Genomic DNA, 21,195 nt, shown 5'->3' on the forward strand with positions numbered 1-21,195 from the left:
TGAATCAAACAAATTCAATAATAGGATTAATTTACATTTTTTAACAGTGGGCATATGTATATTTGCATGAAGATTTGCACTGGTCTTCTTTCATTAATGCATTTGCATAATGAATTATACAATTGATGATTTCTGCCAAGGCTGCGTTATGCGACTACAGCAAAGCATCAAAACCATAGCCTATACCTACAGCTAAAGCTGTTCAGTTTGTTGTCCTATTACCCAGTTAGAAATTAGCATTTTTGAGCCTTGGATTCTCTAAGGAATTGTCAGTGAGTTTTGGGAATGGCAATTTACAATTTATAAACAAAATTAGGGCTGTGGCTTGTACTGTTTTGAAGAAATGTTTTGTTCTACAACATAAATTTCATATTAGCATAAAGAAGACACTGTTTTCTTAAACCAAGTCTTTTTGCAGCAAATGCATCAAAATAAAATAAAAAAAGAAACCAATTCAAAGTCTTTTCAACACACCTTTTTTACTTCTAATCCTAAAATTACCTATAAGAAATTCCCAAGGGAACCAGTGGTGTATGCGCCTTCCGGATCGGCCTACAAATCGACGTAATGAAAAAAAGGCTATGCTCTTTTTGTATTTCCTCGAAGAAATAAAAAGTTAGTTCCCAGTTTCTTGTTTCGAGCTTGGGAATGGAAGAGTTCCTCTGTGAGAGTGCTGCTCTAAATCCTGTCTCTGTTCTTGGCAGTGGAAGCCGAGAGGATGAGTCATGCTGGTTGAAAATGATATCTCACTATTCGATGAGAGCAGCATTTATCATGTGAGTGAGGGTGCAGGCAAACATTTAATTATAGACCTAGTCCATTAGGATGTCAACACCTCAGCAGTCTCTTTCCCACAAAGTCAATAATGACCTTTAAAACTTTCTGATTTGCTGGGAAGAAATGCAACGCAATTTTCATGTTTGCAACCACTGATGGTGCACCAGAGTAATCAAATGGATGGCCATACGTAAAGCCAAATTACTGCCACATCTCATTTCATCAGAGGATCACTCTCAAACTCTTCTGAGCATTAGTTCTGTGCTCTCCCATTAGATGGAGGGGAAATTGGTCAGTGTGCAATGGGCTGCAGTAATTACTCATACAGACGCTGTCATACTCATGACAATAGATTGTCCTTGCTGAGCGCAAACAGAGGAGTACAGTAGGATAGGGAGCACTTCATTATTCCCTGCTGCAAATGTTTTTGTGCAGCCACTTTCAAGGAGCTCTCATTTACATATACAACAGCATGCGGTGGAGGCAAATCATTTACATCAGTCCATAAGCACTATAGTTTCACTGTAGGGGATGTGCATTCGCACAAGAGGTGCTGTTTCCACACACCAGTAGGCCTATTACCATTCATTTGGAAGAGCCAAATGAATCTCTCTGTGCAGTATTGGTTTACGTGGCTATGAATAATTTGAAGTATTAATTTGAAGCAATTATTAGTGGTGCTTGCTGTAACAAGCTTTACTCGTCCTGTACCATATGCGCTACAGATATGAATCATATTTCAAATTGTACGGCTTGATGTGTGCTATTACTTTTCTAAGTGGTTAGATTTAGACAATTTTGACCAGTTTATGATAAAATTGGGTGTGGGGTTGAGGGGAAAACTGATTTACAGATTTACACTGGAAGAGCCATATCTGGGGACAAGAATAACATTCAGAATGTTCAAAATCTAGTTGGTAAATTATATATATATATATATATATATATATATATATATATATATACACACACATATACATACTAGTGCTGCCCAATGATTAATCGCGATTAATCGCATCCAAAATAAAAGTTTTTGTTTGAATAATACAGGTGCTGGTCATATAATTAGAATATCATCAAAAAGTTTATTTATTTCACTAATTCCATTCAAAAAGTGAAACTTGTATATTATATTCATTCATTACACACAGACTGATATATTTCAAATGTTTATTTCTTTTAATTTTGATTAGAGCTTACAGCTCATGAAAGTCAAAAATCAGTATCTCAAAATATTAGAATATTTACATTTGAGTTTCAATTAATGACCATCCCTACAGTATAAATTCTGGGTATCTCTTGTTCTTTGAAACCACAATAATGGGGAAGACTGCTGACTTGGCAATGATCCAGAAGACGAACATTGACACCCTCCATAAAGAGGGTAAGTCACAGAAGGTCATTACTGAAAGGTGTGGCTGTTTACAGAGTGCTGTATCAAAGCATACTGAATGCAAAGTTGACTGGAAGGAAGAATTTGGGTAGGAAAAGGTGCACAAGCAACAGGGATGACCGCAAGCTTGAGAATACAGTCAAGCAAAGCCGATTCAAACACTTGGGAGAGCTTCACAAGGAGAGAACTGAAGCTGGAGTCAGTGCATCAAGAGTCACCACGCTCAGACGTCTTCAGGAAAAGGGCTACCAAGCCACTTCTGAACCAGAGACAACGTCAGAAGCATCTTAACTGGGCTGTGGAGAAAAAGAACTGGACTGTTGCTCAGTGGTCCAAAGTCCTCTTTTCAGATGAAAGTAAATTTTGCATTTCATTTGGAAATCAAGGTGCCAGAGTCTGAAGGAAGAGTGGAGAGGCACAGAATCCATGTTGCTTGAAGTCCAGTGTGAAGTTTCCACAGTCTGTGATGATTTGGGCTGCCATGTCATCTGCTGGTGTTGGTCCACTGTGTTTTCTGATGTCTACAGTCAACGCAGCCATCTACCAGGAAATTTTAGAGCACTTCATGCTTCCTTCTGCTGACAAGCTTTATGGAGATGCTGATTTCATTTTCCAACAGGACTTGGCACCTGCCCACACTGCCAAAGGTACCAAAAGCTGGTTCAGTGACCATGGTGTTACTGTGCTTGATTGACCGGCAAACTCACCAGACCTGAACCCCATAGAGAATCTATGGGATATTGTCAAGAGGAAGATGAGAGACACCAGACCCAACAATGCAGATGAGCTGAAGGCCACTGTCAAAGAAACCTGGGCTTCCATACCACCTCAGCAGTGCCACAAACTGATCACCTCCATGCCACGCCGAATTGAGGCAGTAATTAAAGCAAAAGGAGCCCCCACCAAGTATTGAGTACATATACAGTAAATGAACATACTTTCCAGAAGGCTAACAATTCACTAAAAATGTTTTTTTATTGGTCTTATGAAATATTCTAATTTGTTGAGATAGTGAATTGGTGGGTTTTTGTTAAGTAAGAGCCAAAATCATCACAATTAAAAGAACCAAAGACTTAAACTACTTCAGTCTGTGTGCATTGAATTTATTTAATACACGAGTTTCACAATCTGAGTTGAATTACTGAAATAAATGAACTTTTCCACGACATTCTAATTTATTGAGATGCACCTGTATGTATGTATATATATATATATATATATATATATATATATATATATATATATATATATATATAGTATATATACATATATACTGTAGATAGATAGATAGATAGTCACAGAAAGATAGATCAATAGATATATGGATAGATAGAGTGACAGAATGATAGAACGAACAACAGAAAGATAGATAGATAGACAAACAGACCGACAGACAGACAGGATTGCGTCTTCTAAATTCTGTCTGGGTCAGTTTTTTAAACCCAGACTTTAAATCTCAGATAAATCTTTCCTAACAAGGCCAACTGTTTACGCTCTCTCTATTTCTGGATCAATTCTATTCATCAGAACTGTCTTGATCTCTCGCTCTCTTTTTCTTCAGCTCAGAACAAAGCCCTCCACTGGTCAATCTATTCCAAGGTTGTTCACAGACAGGTAAGATCAGTGAAATCACAACTACCTCACCTGGGATCTGTTCCATTAGGTGTGACACTCGAGTTCTGATCCCCGTCTGTGATGTGTAAGAGGGCAGTGGACAGCACGTGTCAAGCTTTGAATGCAGCATCTTGTAGCATGGCAGGCAATACTTGACCTGAAACTGTTTTATAATTCTTTTAGTTAAAAAACATATTATAATTAACATAATATTATTAATAATAAATGTTTCTTGAGCAGCAAACCAGCATATTAGAATGAATTCTGAAGGATCATGTGACACTGAAGACTGGAGTAATGATGCTGAAAATACAGAAATTAATTACATTTTAAAATATATTACAATTGAAAACAGTTATTTTAAATTGTAATAATATTTTACAATATTGCTGTTTTTCCTGTACTTTTTGCCAAATAAATGCAGCCTTGATGACTTCTTTCAAAAACATGAAAAACACTTTCTATTTTCTTAACACAAGTAAATGCTGCAACTCTTTAACAAACTAAAATTGCATCAATGATAAGAATGCTACATCTATAAATGAGTTCTGATGTATGAACTTCATGAAAGAACAAGGCTCGTTCCAGTCTGTAATGTACCTCTCCAAATTGACAATCAAAATAATGCATTTTCTGATGTGTTTCCCCTCAGGTATCCCAGCAGTGGAATCAGCGAGTCACAAAGTCCTGAGTGAGAAATTTCAACATAATGAAAACCAGAAAGAGAGAGAGAGAGGAAAAAAAAAAAAAAAAAACACTGTGCGGGAGTAGCTCCGGTTACAAATGCTGCCGGTGACACCTCATCTTTCAGTTCAAACTCGGCTGTCATCATCTCGGCTGTCTCTTTCACAAACTCCCACACCTAATGTCACCTTCACTCTCTGCAGTCACTGAGAAATTAGTCTCTCACCTTAAACTGCCCTTTCTACATGACAATTATCGCATTTTACATCACATTCATCCTTTGCTCTAGTCCTCACACACTCCTTTCTCTCCCCAGCGGCCGGTTTCTATGAGTTCTCTGCTCGATATTTATATCATTGTTGAATAATTAAAGACTGAAGACTGAGGATAATCTCCTCCTCTCTTTCTCTTTTCATTACGGAAGACCTGTTCTCCAGCACATCTGATTGATTTCAGGTAGCTGGAGTGTCCCACTGCTCTCGGCTCAACATTCAGCCTAAAATACCTGAGAAAACCTGGGAACTCGCCATTCTTCTTGATTACAATTACCAAGCTATTGAGACACTTTCAGTATAACTGGTAATTAGTGGTGTTTGTTAAACCAAGCGTAACTGGTACTAATGCTCATACGCAAGGCTAGCAAATCTAACAAGCCCACAAGATGTCATAGCAACTACATAGCGATTGCCTTGCCTTGTGGTGGTGGTGCACTTCTCGTTTTCATTAGAAAATGTGCATAATCTTGTAAACTTCTCTGATATGGAAGCCAAAACAATTGAAATGTGGGATCAAGTTTAGAGTATGGAAAAGTCACATTGAGTGATTTAAAGTCGCAAAGATGAGAAATAATTTCATAACTACCAGAAATAATTACTATAAAAATGGAATTTAGAGATATAGTCACATTGCAGAAGATAGGTTGTATTATTAGTCGCAATTTCAAGAAATAAATGCAATTCTGAGACAAAGTCACAATAAGAGTGTCACATTACTAGAAACAAAGAGGCAACTGCAAGACACAACTGTAATGAGAAATAAGGCCATAATTACAAGTAATAAAGTTGAAATTAAGAGATATAGTCATACTGTGAGATGTAAAGAAAATTTTCACAGTTTTGAAAGTCACAGTTGACCCTTCGCAAAGACCCGCCCCCTCTTAGTTACTGTTGCTATGCCCGACAAGCCATGCCGCTCTCAAGCCACACATCATGTTCTTGTGCAGTGAAAAATACATCATGGAAACAACGCACTGACAGACAAGACAGAGCAGGTTACTTCTGGTATCAAACAAAGTCTCAGCTTTCAAATTTTGTCTTTTTTAAGAAATTCAAACAATAAATAAAGTTTTGTGGCTCTTTAATGTGTCGTGACAGATCGTGCATAATGAAAACCAGCGCCTCAGTTCAAGCGGCACGTGTATTTTCATATTTACTTAAAGCATGAAATAAACATGAATGAACATCAGAAGGTATTTTATTTCAACCGTGGAAAGACATCAGTAAACACAGTTGTTCATGTTTACCGAAGTTAATCTACTCTCCAGTCTGGTTTGTCGGACAAAATGGCAGATTCTGCGTTATGATTGGTCAGATCGCCTGTCAATCAAAGTCCATGCGAAGGGTCAATTATGAGAAGTAAAGTCACAACTGTGAGACAATTTCGCAAGTACGAGAAATAAAAACAATTACAATGTTGCTTTATATTTCTTGATTTCGACTTGATTTCTTGTATGAGTTACACTGTCTCAAAAAATATTTGCAATTGTAAGATATAAATTCACACTTACAATGTGAATTATAGTGTCGCATTACTAGAAACAAAGTCTCAACTGCGAAATATAAAAGTCACATCTGGGAGAATTCACAATTACAATGTGACTATATTCCTTGATTTCAACGATCTCTTGTAAGAGACAGTAACCTTTAGTTACACTGTCTCAAAAAATATTTGCAATTATAAATTCGCAATTACAATGTGACAACTGCGAAATATAAGTCACATCACATAGCCACAATTACAAGAAAAAAAAACTATTTGGAAGAAATACATTTGTAATTGAGAGTCAAATCCCAAGATATAAAGGCACATTTTTTGTTATAATGTGGAAATTTAAATTAATCTTCACAATTTTGAGACAATGTTGCAATTGTGAAAAAGGTCACAATTTAATAAAAATAGTCACAATTGCAAAGTCACAACTGGTAGACAATGTCACAATTATAAGAAATAGTCATAATTACAAGAAATAATGTTGACATTGAGAGATAAAGAATGACACTGTAAGAAAGTCAGATTTTTAGTTTGAATGTTGCAATTGCAAGAAATAGGTTCAATGATAGGATATAAAGTCGCACTTACACGAAAAGTCAAAAAGTGAGAGATATAGAGTCACATTGCAAGAAAAACTCACATTTTTAGTTAATTGAGAAAGTCGCAATTATGACAAATAAACTTGCAATTGTGAGTCACAATGAGTTACAGTGTCACATTACAAGAAACAAAGTCAAAACTTTGATGAATAGTTACACTGTGAGATGTAAAAACATATCTTGCGATATAAAGTCAAAATCAGGAGATACAAAGTAGCAATTAACAACCTTCCATACTCCACACTCCATACTCCAAGTGAGATTAAATAAGAAAAAGAAGAGCATAGTTGTTAAATTCAAGTTTTAATATCTCTAACTGTGCAATAAATTAACATTTACAGAATAAGTTACAGTATCAGTCACGTAAGGATTAATTGTATTCATCATACATCAGCTTGTATATACATAGAGTTCATGTGACCTAATGAATGGAGAGAGACAGCAGCATACTGGATTAACTCTACAGAGCATCATCTATTTACTATGAGGAGAGGTGAGGAATCTGTACACAACAGGTTATGATGGGGGAAGGATGGATTTACAAGGTTTGTGGACAAAAACTACAACAACTACATAAAAAATAAAAAAAAAATCCAAAAACAACAACAAAAAATTTGGGAGAGGAGAGTAGGATGTAAACTTGCAAACAATACTGTACTGTCCACAGCACGGTTTGTTCAAACAGCTAGCATATCACATGATTTCAAAGTGTACATCTGCAAAACACAGTTACGTCATCAAGTACACATCATTCAGTCGCTCCACTTTTGTTTTATTTACTCAACTTTTCTTGTAAAAATCCAGCAGAACTGACACACTTGTAAACATTTTCTGCCAAGACAAGATTCTCTTTCGTTCCTCCACTGACCTAAAATCTCTCAAATAGATCAAAATCAATAAAAACAGTACAGTAAAATATATCATAAATGCCACAAATTGATGACCTAGAACTTAACGTTACATGTTGCACAAAATAATACCAGCTGACAGCCAAATAAAAAATTTAAAACTAAATATTTCAGATATCTACACTTGATGAAAGACACCTGGAGATGGGAACCAAATACAGCAATATTATAAAAAATATATTCCAGTTTACATACAAGTTAAGTCAGATGAACAGTATCATTATTAACCACCACCACAGAAAATACTTTGAGTCAGGTTGAATTTCATTCTCCTAAACAAACAAAAAAGTGTTTAAAGTTACACACTAACAATGGAAGCCTATCAGGAAAGTGTACAACTCTATCCATAGACCTCCACTGTAAGAGCATTTCCCTTTTCTGAGGTAATAGAAAGAGATGAGAGTTTGATCTGCAATGTTCAATCCATTTCTCACTTGTTTTCCCTCTCTCTCGCATTGTGTGAAGTGTCTTTTCTGTCTTTTTTCCCCTGTTCCCTGACCGACAGTGAAACAGTAACCAAGAAAAGACAGGATCAGAGCGTGAGAACTACAAATCCCTGTGGACTGACTAGAATACATCCTCCTTATTGTTATTCATTAATTTGCCGAGAACATCTGAACCCCCTCCGCTATAGTGCAGTGTTACAATAATGCCACGTCAATCAGTGTAGGTGTGTTAATATTCTCCTTCCTCTCGATTACTATTTCTTATGTCCAAAAATGGATTCAATTTAATGTCTGAATCTTAGTCACCACACCTGGAGGAGCTTTCCACTCATTTGAACCGTGTGGTAGGACTATTAGATATGTAAGCCAGTTTCCACCATTTTCAGTAAAAAAAAAAATAATAATAAAACATAAATAAATAAATAAATAAAATTAAGAAGACGGGTTTATTTCTTGCAATTCCATGAAATAAAAATCACAAAACTTGCAAATGTGACTCTCGTAATTGCAACTTTAGGTCTCACAATGTCACATTTGGCCTCATTCATGAAACATGAACAGAAAGAATTTGTCTAAATTGTTCGTAAAGCCACTCTGATGTAAATTTTTGGAGTTATGAAATATAACATATGACAAAATTAATATATATAGCTAATCAATTAGTTAAATATGAAAATAAATTTCATTCATAAAACAAAAATGATTGAAAACAGCTGCATAGTCGTAATTCAATTATGCTAACTGTGGGATTAATTTCATTCATGTTTTATTATCAAATCTAAGGTTTGAAGCATTTGTGAATCTGAAGAAGAGTTTTCTGGAAGGTCCTTTTATGTCCAAATTTACTCATATATTTACAAAAGATTAATGAATGAGGCCCATTGTGACTTTATTTCTCTTAAAGGAGTAGTTCACTGCAGAATAGAAATTTCCTGATAATTTACTCACCCCCATCTCATCCAAGATGTTCATATCTTTCTTTTTTTCAATCAAAAAGAAATTAAGGTTTTTGAGGAAAACATTCCAGTTTTTCTCCATATATGGACTATAGTGGACCAACAAGTTGAAGGTCCAAATTGTAGTTTCAATGCAGCTTCAAACGGTCTTATTTAGCAAAACGATCATTTGCAATGCAAACGAATGCAAGACAAGCATTTGTGGTAAAACATTTTTTAGAGGAAAATGACCGATCGTTTCACTAGATAAGACCCATTGAAGCTGCACTGAAACTGCAATTAGCACCTTCAACCTGTTGGTCCCTGTTGAAGTCCACTATATGGAGAAAAATCCCTAAATGTTTTCCTCAAAAAAATCTCTTTAACTGAAGAAAGACATGAACATCTTTGATGACATGGGGGTGAGTAAATTATCAGGAAATTTAATTCTGGAGTGAACTAATGAGCTTAACGGTGACAAAATTTATGTTGATTTACAATTACCATTTTGTTTTTTTTACTCTCAGGTGGAAACGGACTTCCATAGTTAGTGCTGTTAAAGATGAAGTGTGTAATTTTTAATTGATATTCTCCTAACTTAATGTGCAGCAATAATGAAGCCATTAGTATGTTGATTTCTGTGAAAGGTGTAAACTCTTTTTGAGCGTCCAGACCAGCCTGATAAGGCAACACTGGCTCAACCAATGGCATAGGTTTGGGGGCGGATCATCTAACCAATAACAGAAAGTGTTTCTTGAAACCTGTATCTTTTTGTAATTCCATTAAGTACCACAAGGGGCGCTGAAATTACACACTTCACCTTTACAGGGATGGTTCACCCAAAAATGAAAACTCTGTCATTAATTACTCACCCTCATTTCTAAACCCATAAGACCTTCGTTCATCTTCGGAACACAAATTAAGATATTTTTGATGAAATCCGAGATCTTTCTGACCCTGCATAGATAGCAACATAACTGAAATGTTCCCAGGCCCAGAAAGGTAGCAAGGACATCGGTAAAACAGTCTATGTGACATCAGTGGTTCAACTGTAATTTTACAAAACTACGAGAATACTTTTTGTGCGCAAACAAAACCAACAATTCTTCTCCCCCGATTTACCGTCTTCTGCCATTATAGAGAGTACCACACGCGTTGTTCACGTGCAGAGGAACACACACTCATGCGTCGTGGTACTCTCGATAACGGCAGATGACGGTAACTCGGGGTTATTTTTGTTTTCTTTGCACACAAAAAGTATTCTCGCAGCTTCGTAAAATTACGGAAGAACCACTGATGTCACATGGACTGTTTTACCGATGTCCTTACAATGTTTTTGGGCCTAAAATTTCAGTTGCATCGGAGGGTCAGAAAGCTCTCGGATTTCATCAAAAATATGTTAATTTGTGTTCCGAAGATGAACAAAGGTCTTACGGGTTTAGAACGACATGAGGGTGAGTAATTAATGAGAGAATTTTCATTTTTGGGAGAACTATCCCTTTAAGAGAATGCAGAGTGTTTTCAGTCTGATTCATTTGTAGTCAGTTGAGAGTCTCGCCTGGAAGCCTGCAGGCAAGCTTTAGCCCTCCAAGATTGGGGTGGAGTAACAGGCAACTCAAATTTCCTGTTTTCTCACAAACTAACACTTCTGTGGTGCTGCTTCACAAAGCTCTCTCGCTCTCTATCTCTCTGCTGTCTGTCCGTCCCTGAGGCACCTTTCTCTGCATCCTGTCTCGAGAGGTTCGCCACCTCTCTCTCTACTATTCGATCATCGACCCTAAATCCTCTCTCACTCTCCGCCTCTTTCTCCTCACCTATTATACTTCCGACGTCACTCATATTGCCCAAGTGCTCCACAGAATCGAACTTCTCCAGGTCGGAGGCTATGGTTTGCAGGCTGATGACTGACATGGAGTCTGACCCTGCCTTCTCCGCCCTCTCTCTCTGGCCCCATCCCGCCTCCCTGTGTTTCTCCACCCACTGCCTGGTTTTCTCTTGATCGGCCCAGTCATTATCCATTAAAGGATTGGCCACCACCCCTCCATATGCCCCTGCCTGGATTACACCCTCAGACTCTGCCCCCACCGGAGAGCTCCGCCCCCCACGGGCTCTGTTGCGCTTTCTGGCGGCACGAATGCGCCCTCTTTGCGCATGGATCTGCTCGCTGATTTGCTCAAGGTTGCGGAGTGCGACAGAATATCGGGTCTTCACCTTTGCCACCCGTTCCTCCAGCTGGACGACTTTGGACTTGTGCTCCTGTTAATGAGTGATGATAATCATAGCACAATGGATAAAAAAAGACAAACAATTTGTCATGTTTATGCACCAAATATATTGATGACATTATGGTAACCAGATAATCATCCAATCAGAAAAAAGTTTCATAATGTTTAGGGTTGCACTAATATTGAAATTCAACCCAATTTTTTTTTTTTTTTTTTTTTATGGTCAATAACCACTAATTGGCTGATGTTAGAAAAAGTTTACTTCTTTATACTACTAAATGTAATAGTCTTACAAAAAAAAAAAGAAAAAAAAAAAGAATAGTTTGTATGCTACAAGTCAAGTTTCTATTCATTCCACCCATCCCTAGTTTGCATTTCATAGAGGATTTCATTTTGTAACTTAAATCGATATGGCAAGCAGACCTTGAATACCTTTACAGCAGAGGCCAGTCTCTGATGCATACCTCTAAGATGTGGTTGAACTGAGCCTTGAGCTCAAAATAAGGCTTGGACTTGATAATGACCCTCTTAAGAGCCTTCTGCAAAGTCTGCACACGCGCTTCTGCTTCCTGACAAAGCTGAGTGACACGCTGGTGCTCCCTCTCGCTCCTCAAACGCTCCTCTTCTGCCTCGTTCACCTGAAAACAGAAACATGTCAAACGTGATATCCTCTTCTGTTCTCAACAGACATTTAATTGATTTTATTCTCTTGTCTTTCTGTATCATTCATACAAAGATTTGACAAGTCAATATCGCATCAACCCTGTCAATAACAGAGTATTCTTAAGAGTTTGTAGAAACGTACAGTGGAAGATAACATTCAGGAATGTTAAAGGTACGGTACTTCAGTATCGAGTTGATGCTAAAGAAAATTCAACAATATCAATTGGTCTACAGTGTAAATGTCCAATATATTTCTGAGTGTTTACTTTGCTGTTTCTGAAACTTTCACAGTTAACCTTTTTTTGTATTTTTGTTCTATTGTTTTCAGTTGCTCTATTACTGGTAACTTGTTTCTTTACTCTATATTTTATTACTGATTGTTTACTAAAATGGTAGAGTAAATTGAAAACTTTTTGTTAGGTTCAAGTTAACATTAATTGCCTGAACAACCCATTTTCTTTCTATAATGTGATGCATTTCAAAGTAAGACAGGATATTGAATGAGAAAAAAGCAAGCCTTTTTTTTTTTTTAAATCTGGGAATGGAATAAATTGTTAAAAGAGGGCATTACAAAACAGAATGGAGCCAGACTGAATGCGAGTTTGCTGAAATAACAATCTGGCTATCCAGAAAACCATTCAGCCTAAGTGACATCAGGAGAAAAGTCATTGCAGAGAAAGTTTTTACATTTGAATTAAAGATAACAAAGACAATTTTATTCTTTGAAATAACATGCACCAATAGATCATTCCCAATAAGACCAGGTATATCCAATGTTTTGTTCTGTTGTAATTTGTTTCTTTGGTATTTTTTTTTATTACTGACTGTTTAGTCAAATGATTAATTAAAAACTTGAAGCATTGTTCACTTAATTTGTATATTTGTTTGATTGTTGCTATTCTATTGCATGCAATTTGTTACTTAATTCTTTATTACTGACTATTTACTTGAATGATTAATTTGAAAACTTTAAGTACTGTTATTTGTATTTTTGTTCCATTCCTTCCAATTCCATTTTGTCTGTACTTCATTACCGACTGTTCACTTGAATGATTAATTTATAAACCTGAATCAGTGTTTACTTAATTTGCAACTTTCACTTGAATGATTTATTGAAAAACTTGAGGCAATAATTGTAAAAAGGGAGTGTGTTTAACAGTATTTAAGTATTTTCTATGCAACTGGAATTGGCATCAAGAATCTTGAAAATTCACTAGCATTGGTATTGACTACTGAAGTTTAGGTGACAACCCAACTGGAAACAAAAACTGTAGGATGATTTCACATCGAAGAAGTGCTGCTCAATTTTACTGGCAGGGTTTGAATAAAATATAAATGAAGACATGTGACCTTGATCTTTAAGTGTAGGTGTGCATTCATCAGCATTATTGATTGCTCCCACTGTGACAATCAAAGCCACACTGCCATTAAAATCCACACTAACCAGCTGTGCACATTCAAAGACGACACATTAAGATTTAACAAGGCAAACCTATAATTCTGACAACGAGGGATTGATTTTAGCAATTAAGACCTGTTGTAAACCTAAAAGCACTTGTGTTTTTGAGCAAATTTATGCCACCGCCTATTGCCATAATTATCTTAGAGCGATGCTGAGTCACTGTGTTGTACCTTGGCTGTGGCGTGGTTTAGCATCTCTTGCCAGGTAGGGTCCAATGTGTTCCTGTCAGCCAATAAACCTTGCTCAGCCACATAAACCATCTCTCTGGCAGCCGTGTGCATGGAGACAGCCCTCTCGTACCTCAGCGCTGCCTTCTGGGTCTCCTGTTGAGCCTGTGGGTAAGGTCATCCATCATATTTCATATACAGCAATCAATCACTCAGCTCTGCAAACATGCAGCCAATCAGAGGAAGGGATGCTGACCTTACAGAGAGCCATAAAGTGAATGGGCACTGCAAATCCTTCCAAACTTTATATCAGGTTATATGCATGTAATAAAACACTAGCTACAGGATGTGGGATTAGTATGGAAGAATATAACAATTATACAGCAATATTATTTTTTATGTAATAAGACAAAACCCAAGAGAGATGTACTCTGCATAGCACTTCACAAATCACAAACCATAACCATCCACTTTAAATAACGAGGATGTAATGGCCAATGGGAGTTGAGGACTGTAAAGCTGACATCCATTCATACCGCAAACAAGGATGGATCTGAAAACCGTTTAGATGAAAAAGCTTAGCTTGCTGTCAGTGAAAATTGCTGTGCACAGATCAGAACACCCAAACCAATCAATAAAAGTCAGGAACCGAGAATGGCAGACCATATTTCATTGGGATAACTCGCTGGAAATATGGCATCCTCGCCAAGGATGATATCTGACTTTGGCTACGTTCACATCGACAATTGCATTTACTAGCAGACTCTTCAAATGCTCAGTTTACAGGAGGGGATCGAATGATGTCTGTATGAATGAATATCTGAAGCCAAGACCCTTTTTTATTGTTACAAAAGCTTTTATTTACAGTTACAAATTACAGTTGAACCACTGATGTCACACAGACTGTTTTACAGATGTCCTTGCTACCTTTCTGGGCCTGGGAACATTTCAGTTGCATTGCTGCAACTCCAGGGTCAGGATAACTCCAGAAAGTCTCATCAAAACTGAAACTACATTGTGCTATAAATGGAAGGCACAAGTCAAAGCTAAATAAACCAACAGTACATTTGAAAAAACCCAACACATACATGCAGAAGAGATTGGCTGTTCATTGCGGTTCATACAACACAGGCTAATTAAACTCGCTCTCAAAATTCGATTGTGAGACTTGAAAATCTCAGCAGGTAAGGCTGAACACAAAATGAGGATGCCGCTCTTGTTTATAAATGACAGGTTTGTGAATATAAGTGTATTTAGTATTCAAAACAGGACTCGCAACCAAATTCTGCTGCTGTGTAAATGTAGCCTTTATTTTACACAACATTCACTGATAAAGATTTATTCAAATCACTTGGGAAAAGTAAAATATGCCTATAAAAGGGTTTCTTAAAGCGTAAGGTCACTACTAAAAGCAGACACACATCATTTTCAGAAAACTATGTCATATTTCTCAGCAAACCCTATCAGGCGGTGTAAGACATAAATACGAGAACTGAATTCAAAACTGATAGAGGCAAAAAACACATTTTCAAAATTTACCAGACTGTGGGCTGCCTGAACGACTAGTCGAGTAATCAGTCTAAAGAAAGCCCTGTATAATTTGGCTGGTTTTTGGGTTCATTTGACACAGACATGTTTCTAAGAGAGAAGGCTACATAAAACGTATCCTTGTGCTCGGAGAGCAAAGAAAAAAACAGAATGTAAAGGTCTCGAGACACATTTTTTAAAATGTGGACTATTTTTAACTTGACATTCTGTCTTAAAGTGGTCATATGACGTTGCTAAAAATAACATTATTTTGTGTATTTGGTGTAATGTAATGCGTTTATGCAGTTTAAGGTTAAAAAAACACATTATTTTCCACATACTGTACATTATTGTTGCTCCTCTATGCCCCGCCTTTCTGAAACGCACCGATTTTTACAAAGCTCATCGTTCTGAGAAGTGATGCGTGCTTTGATTGGCCAGCTATCCAGTGCGTTGTTATTGGCCGAATACCTCAAGCGTGAGACGGAAATGTTACGCACCCTTACCATATTGTGATGCCGTGTCCCGGTGCGACGACACAAAAACAATAAAACCCATTACAAACGAGGCATTTGTTGAATCCAGTGGGGACATAATTACTGATTATAATGACTTATACTGTCTTTTTATGCGTCGCGTTGCATCGCGCCGCGTAAACATTACCATGTCTGCATTTGTGATCGGAGAAACGACAAACAACAAGCACTACTCTACACAGCTCAAAACTCGCGTTTGAATCGTCAGTGGCAAATTCTTTAAATATGAAAACATACTCACAGGCTGTGAGTAAGAAGCGCCAGACTGTCCTTGCAAAGTTGGAATTGCCCCACTTTATAGAAACAGTCTTTGTGCACAGCTGGCAGGCTACTCCCAGGTTCAGGAAATAGTCCTCCGTAAAATGCGCTGCACACACTCTAATATTTGGGTTGAACTGTTCTGGAACAGTGTTGTAAATACAACTTAACCACTGATTTCTAGTTGTGTCCTCTTTTGGAAGCCCAAACAAAGTAGTTTCGCTTTCACAACGAAACAGCGTCTCCAGGACATGGTGCCGGCGGCAGCAACAATACTACAGCGAGAATAAAAATCCTGCCCCCTTTCATTGCGCATCAGTTTGGACTGTGTTTTGCAAATCTCCCCACACCGTGACGTAGACATGTGGGGGTGTGTTTGAATGAGCCGTTTAAGGAGGGCGTGGTCGAGTCTTAACTTTTATAAAAAATATCTCTTTGGTTTTGAGACTTTAGTCTTTGCAACTTCAGGGATTTTATCTATGCACAAACAGCTTGTAACACTCCAAGAGAAAGGAAAACTTGAAATCGCATCATATGACCCCTTTAAAAATGCAAAGCTCATGGCGACATGCTCAAACAACAGCACAAGTGTATGGCTGAAGCAGCACTGCTCTAAAGGAGATCAATTTAAGGAAACAACAATTTCAAGGGCATTTTGTATGCAAGCTGTCTAATACACAAACACACCACACAAATATGTAATATGAAAAAGATGAGATGAGAGATGCAATACAAACGATAACGGCCGCAGCTATGGGCAACTGGCAAGGGCGGCTTTACCACAACTAAGTGTCCTTCCCATATATGTACACACACTGCCTTTCAAAAGTTTGGGATCAGTAAGATTTTTAATCTTTTTTAAAGAAATTTCTCAAGCTCACCAAGGCTGCATTTATTTGATCAAAACAGCAATATTGTAAAACATAATTACAATTTAAAATAACTCTTTTCTATTTTAACATACTGTAAAATATCATTTATTCCTGTGATGCAATGCTGAAATTTTTTTTTGGAACCCGTGATACCTTTTCAGGATTCTTTGATGAATAAAAATTTTAAAAGAACAGGATTTATCTAAAATAGAAATATTTTCTAACAATATAAGTCCTTACTATCAGTTTTTATCAATTTAACAATTTAACTTAGATTCCTTACTGAATAAAAATATTAATTTCTTTCAAATGTCTCGAGAGAGCGAACGAGATCTAAATAAACAACCACTACATTTACTAAGCTTGTCTACTCATCTGCACTCAAACTTATTTACAGTTTTCATGAGAGGGCCGATGATGACAAAGTCAAAGTTTAAATTCTGTGTTGGTTCAATTGTTTTCAATTACTCTCTATAGCCTCAGCTAAACGATTTTCATCAGTTCAATTACATATTCGAAATTGGTTGCAAAATGCTAATGAAAAGTGATGTGCAAATCACACCTCGTGTTATCAGGGTTAATCACATTAGCACACTCACTCTTTCACCATAATGATCACTGCAATGAGAAATGTTTTCTGCTTCAGTGGGAGGATTTTTCGCAATAATTAGAGACTGGAAATGAATCAGCAAACTACAAAAACATCTTGAACTCATCTGACACACACACACACACACACAGATGTTGATGGTTTTTATACCGTACAAACTGTATGTGCTATTGCCCTACACGAACCCTACACCTAACCCTACCCCTTACATACAGGACACTTTGTGCATTTTTTGATTTTGAGACCATTTAGTATGTTTTTTGAGCCTTTTGAATTACGGGGACATAGGCAGTGTCCTCATAAACCACCTTCAATTTGTAATACCTCTGTCATACCCATGTCATTAAACAAATTTGTGTCCCCGTAAACCACAAATACCAACCCACACACACACCTCTTTAGCGAGTCTACGGGCTTCGTAGTAAGGTCTGGCTTTCTCAATGCAGGCTCCCAGCTGAGAGCCCTGAGCGTTGAGTTTGCGTGCCGAGTCTGTAAGGATCCTCCTGTAGCTGGATCTCGCTTCCTAAACGAGTGTTAGACAGAGATAATGAGAAAGAGTGAGAAAAACAATGCTCAAATTGGCACGATGAGAGAAACAAATCCAAACAATACATACATTATTACTCTAATTTAGCAGTTCTCAACCGATGAGGACTCGCAACCCAAACATGGCTCATAAAGACAGTAGTAAAATAAACAATAGCGAAAAAAAATAATAAAGGAGAAAATAATAACGGAGTCTATTTACACTAACTCCGCCCACCAACATGTGTTTACGCTAGACAACATTGCAAAAGACTGCTGCTGAACGACAGCTTCAGTGGCGAAGATGGTAAAGCACATAATAAGCACTTTTTGATGCGATCGACCCGAGTTCAATTCCGCCTTTTGCCGAACTCGTTCTCCCTTTTCACATCTTACATCGGGAAGGCATGTATTTTCAATAAAAAATTAAGGAAATAATCAAAAAGTTGAAAATGAAGTATCGGGTAGGGTTAGGGTATAAGGGAGGGTTTTATTGTCCCAATAAGGCAGTATCCATTTAACAACTTTAATAAAAATGTTCATTTACGCTCAAAACATTATCACTGCATAATGTTTTATAATGTACTACAATACTGAGGCGCAGATATTTGCCACTATTTGCAATAAGTACTAGAAAATTCGGCTATTTTTACATGGTGTAATTAGAATAAATCGCTATTTGCACTTAGTGTAAATAACGTATCACTAAGAAAATGCTGCAATTTTCACTTAAGTGTAAATAGAATCCATTGCTATTTGCACTTAGTGTAAATAGCATTTATCACTATTTACACTTAGTGCAAATAGCTGCTGTCAAATAATAAAGTGTAACAAAATGCATAGTTAGAATTCCTAAATAAATTTTCAAGCCAGGGCTTGAATGCAAACATGGCTATGACTCTTTTTTTTCTTTCTTTTTTCTTTTTGTTTAAAACACTGTGTCATGTACACTGCCACTCAAAAGTTTGGGGTTGGCATAAGATTTTTCCGTTTTTCAAGTCTCTTATGCTCACAAGACTGCAGAGAAAAAATATAGTAAAAACAGTAATATTGTGAAATATTATTACAAATAAAAAATAACTGTTTTCGATTTAAATATATTTTATAATATATTTCTGTGATACAAAGACTAATTTTCAGGAGCCATCACTCCAGTCTTCAGTGTCACATGATCCTTCAGAAATCATTCTAATATGCTTATTTTCTTCTCAAAAACATTTATTATTATTATAAATATTGAAAACAGTTGTGCAGCTTCATATTTTTATATAAACCATAATACTTTTTGAAGAACAGCATTTATCTGAAAAAGAAATCTTTCATAAAATTATAAACATCTTTACTGTCACGTTTGAGCAATTTTATGCATCCTTATTAAATAATTATTTTCTTTTAAAAATTTCTTACTGACCCCAAAGTTTTGAACTGTTAATTATAAAGACTGTGTCACTGCACTTCATTTGAACTGAATTACTGCATTATGTACAATATAAATTTTCACTATATCATCCCTTCTAGCCAGACATTGTATAGCCATTAAAAAGAAATCTGTTTATTGGTCACCCACTGAAAAGTTTGCAAACCTGCCGGTACTAATTTGTGCCTTCACTAAAGTCAATAGAACAGGTTTGAAGTGATCACCATCAGCTTAACCAAATTTGATGTCAAGATATCATATAGTTTAAAACTGAATCTCTCTAAGGCTGTGTACTGTCTACATTGGCAGCTCACTAGATTTTGAGAAGCATCCAGTAGTGTCATACATATTACTCACATCCAGCTGTAGTTCCAGTCTGTTGATCTCATCACTGGCCTGATTCAAGTGTTCCAGCTCCTCCTGACAAATGCAAAACAGGGAGGGAAGACAGTTAACATTCATATACTATTAATAGATGTATTAAATAACAAACAAAGGTATATGAATTTATATAAAACCAGCAAAACCACAGACAAACAAATCTTTATAACATTTTGCTATTATAAACCATTAATTAAAGCAAAAAGTGAATAATATGTATCATAGTTCATAGTCATAGACACAATATCAAGTTTATTTGGGTCCAAATCCTAATACCTGAATCCTGGGGTCCAGCTCTTCCTCATATTGCTCCTCATCTTCATCAAACTCAGCCTTATCTTTCTCCGCCACCACAGTGTTCTCGGTTTTGCTCGTAATTTCCTCGTTTCCTCCATCCCCGCTTCTGTTTTTCAGGGTGTCGTCCCTCTCCTCGGTCTCCACCGCGGCGCTCTCCTCTCTCCACTCCCCTGACTCAGGCTCCCCGGATCCGGGGGGGTTCTCACGCTGACGCCCCGGTTCCATCCGCGGCCTTCAGAATGACCCGTTTTGTTCTTATAAATCACAATATATTAGTGCTTAAATGTTTGCCATGCCTATAAATACATATTTACCCGCGAACTTGCCGGTAAAGAGCTACATAACCGGTGAATGAGAGTCATTTAACGGCGCAGGCGTGTTGTTTGTAGCGGTAGCGTCATGCAGCGATGCTGACGGCGCAGAATGACCCGAGCTGAACCGTTAGCTTCGCCGCTAACTGCAGAAATCACAGCTGCCTCTCCAGACCGTCACCGCACTGCTCAAGGCTCATAAATACAGCCACAGCTCCAGCCTGACATATAGACGGTCACTGTTTTTGTCCCTGGTTGTGTTGATAGTTTCCGTTATTTCTTAACCTCCTTATTTCTCCATCTCTAACTGCCTCTTTGTTTTGGTCCAGAGTGATCATTACAAACATTTTCCATGGAAACCGTTCCAAAGTTTTCGCCTTGTTACTCCACTTACTGTTATTACTGCAAAATCAAGCTAAATTAATGTGAGACCTTCAAAAAGCATAAGTATATTTACGGGGTTTTTCCTCTCTGATATTATATATATGTATATGTATATATATATATACTGACAAGTACACGTCAAGTATTTCAATTTAAAATAGCATTTTACCCTGGAAACATCAAATGTAATAAATTACGTTAAAAATTAAATATTTACTAAAAATATACACATCTTGCAGTGTAACATTATTAACATTACTTTGATAAGTTCATTTTCGTATTTTTCTTATCACCTTATTGCAAAGAAAATACCACATTAGCCTGTTATTTACAGTGTTTTATTATTACTGTAACTGTTATTTTACTTGAATGAAATAATATTACAATGTAATTCCATTCATGGGAATTTGTTTTGGAAATGGAAATTGTCATGA

General features: G+C 36.9%; 1 protein-coding gene across 2 annotated transcripts; it reads right to left on the reverse strand.

Moving 5' to 3' along the window:
- Positions 1–10,552: 10,552 nt before the first annotated feature.
- Positions 10,553–20,760, reverse strand: sh3bp5lb (SH3-binding domain protein 5-like, b). Of its 2 annotated transcripts, XM_058752483.1 has the most exons (7): positions 20,381–20,760; positions 20,046–20,298; positions 19,746–19,808; positions 17,841–17,969; positions 13,647–13,808; positions 11,816–11,989; positions 10,553–11,382 (listed from the first exon to the last, which is right to left on the reverse strand). In XM_058752483.1, exons 2-7 carry the CDS (start codon positions 20,289–20,291, stop codon positions 10,759–10,761), a joined length of 1,398 nt encoding a protein of 465 aa, XP_058608466.1. In that variant the 5' UTR covers positions 20,292–20,298; positions 20,381–20,760; the 3' UTR covers positions 10,553–10,758. The 2 variants fall into 2 exon arrangements, with proteins under 2 accessions (XP_058608466.1, XP_058608465.1); XM_058752482.1 differs by having other exon boundaries at positions 20,046–20,759.
- Between the last annotated feature and the right edge of the window lie 435 nt (positions 20,761–21,195).

This window comes from Onychostoma macrolepis, chromosome 19 (assembly GCF_012432095.1).
Source record: "Onychostoma macrolepis isolate SWU-2019 chromosome 19, ASM1243209v1, whole genome shotgun sequence".
NCBI lineage: Eukaryota > Metazoa > Chordata > Actinopteri > Cypriniformes > Cyprinidae > Onychostoma > Onychostoma macrolepis.

What these genes read in the sequence shown, in the direction of transcription:
- sh3bp5lb (XM_058752483.1), bottom strand. Translation starts at nt 20,291, where the DNA reads ATGGAACCGGGGCGTCAGCGTGAGAACCCCCCCGGATCCGGGGAGCCT. An exon ending in GACTGGAACTACAGCTGGAT is followed by an intron (nt 17,970 to 19,745) that starts GTGAGTAATATG and finishes ACACTCGTTTAG; the next exon opens with GAAGCGAGATCCAGCTACAG. An exon ending in AGTTCAACCACATCTTAGAG is followed by an intron (nt 11,383 to 11,815) that starts GTATGCATCAGA and finishes ACTCATTAACAG; the next exon opens with GAGCACAAGTCCAAAGTCGT.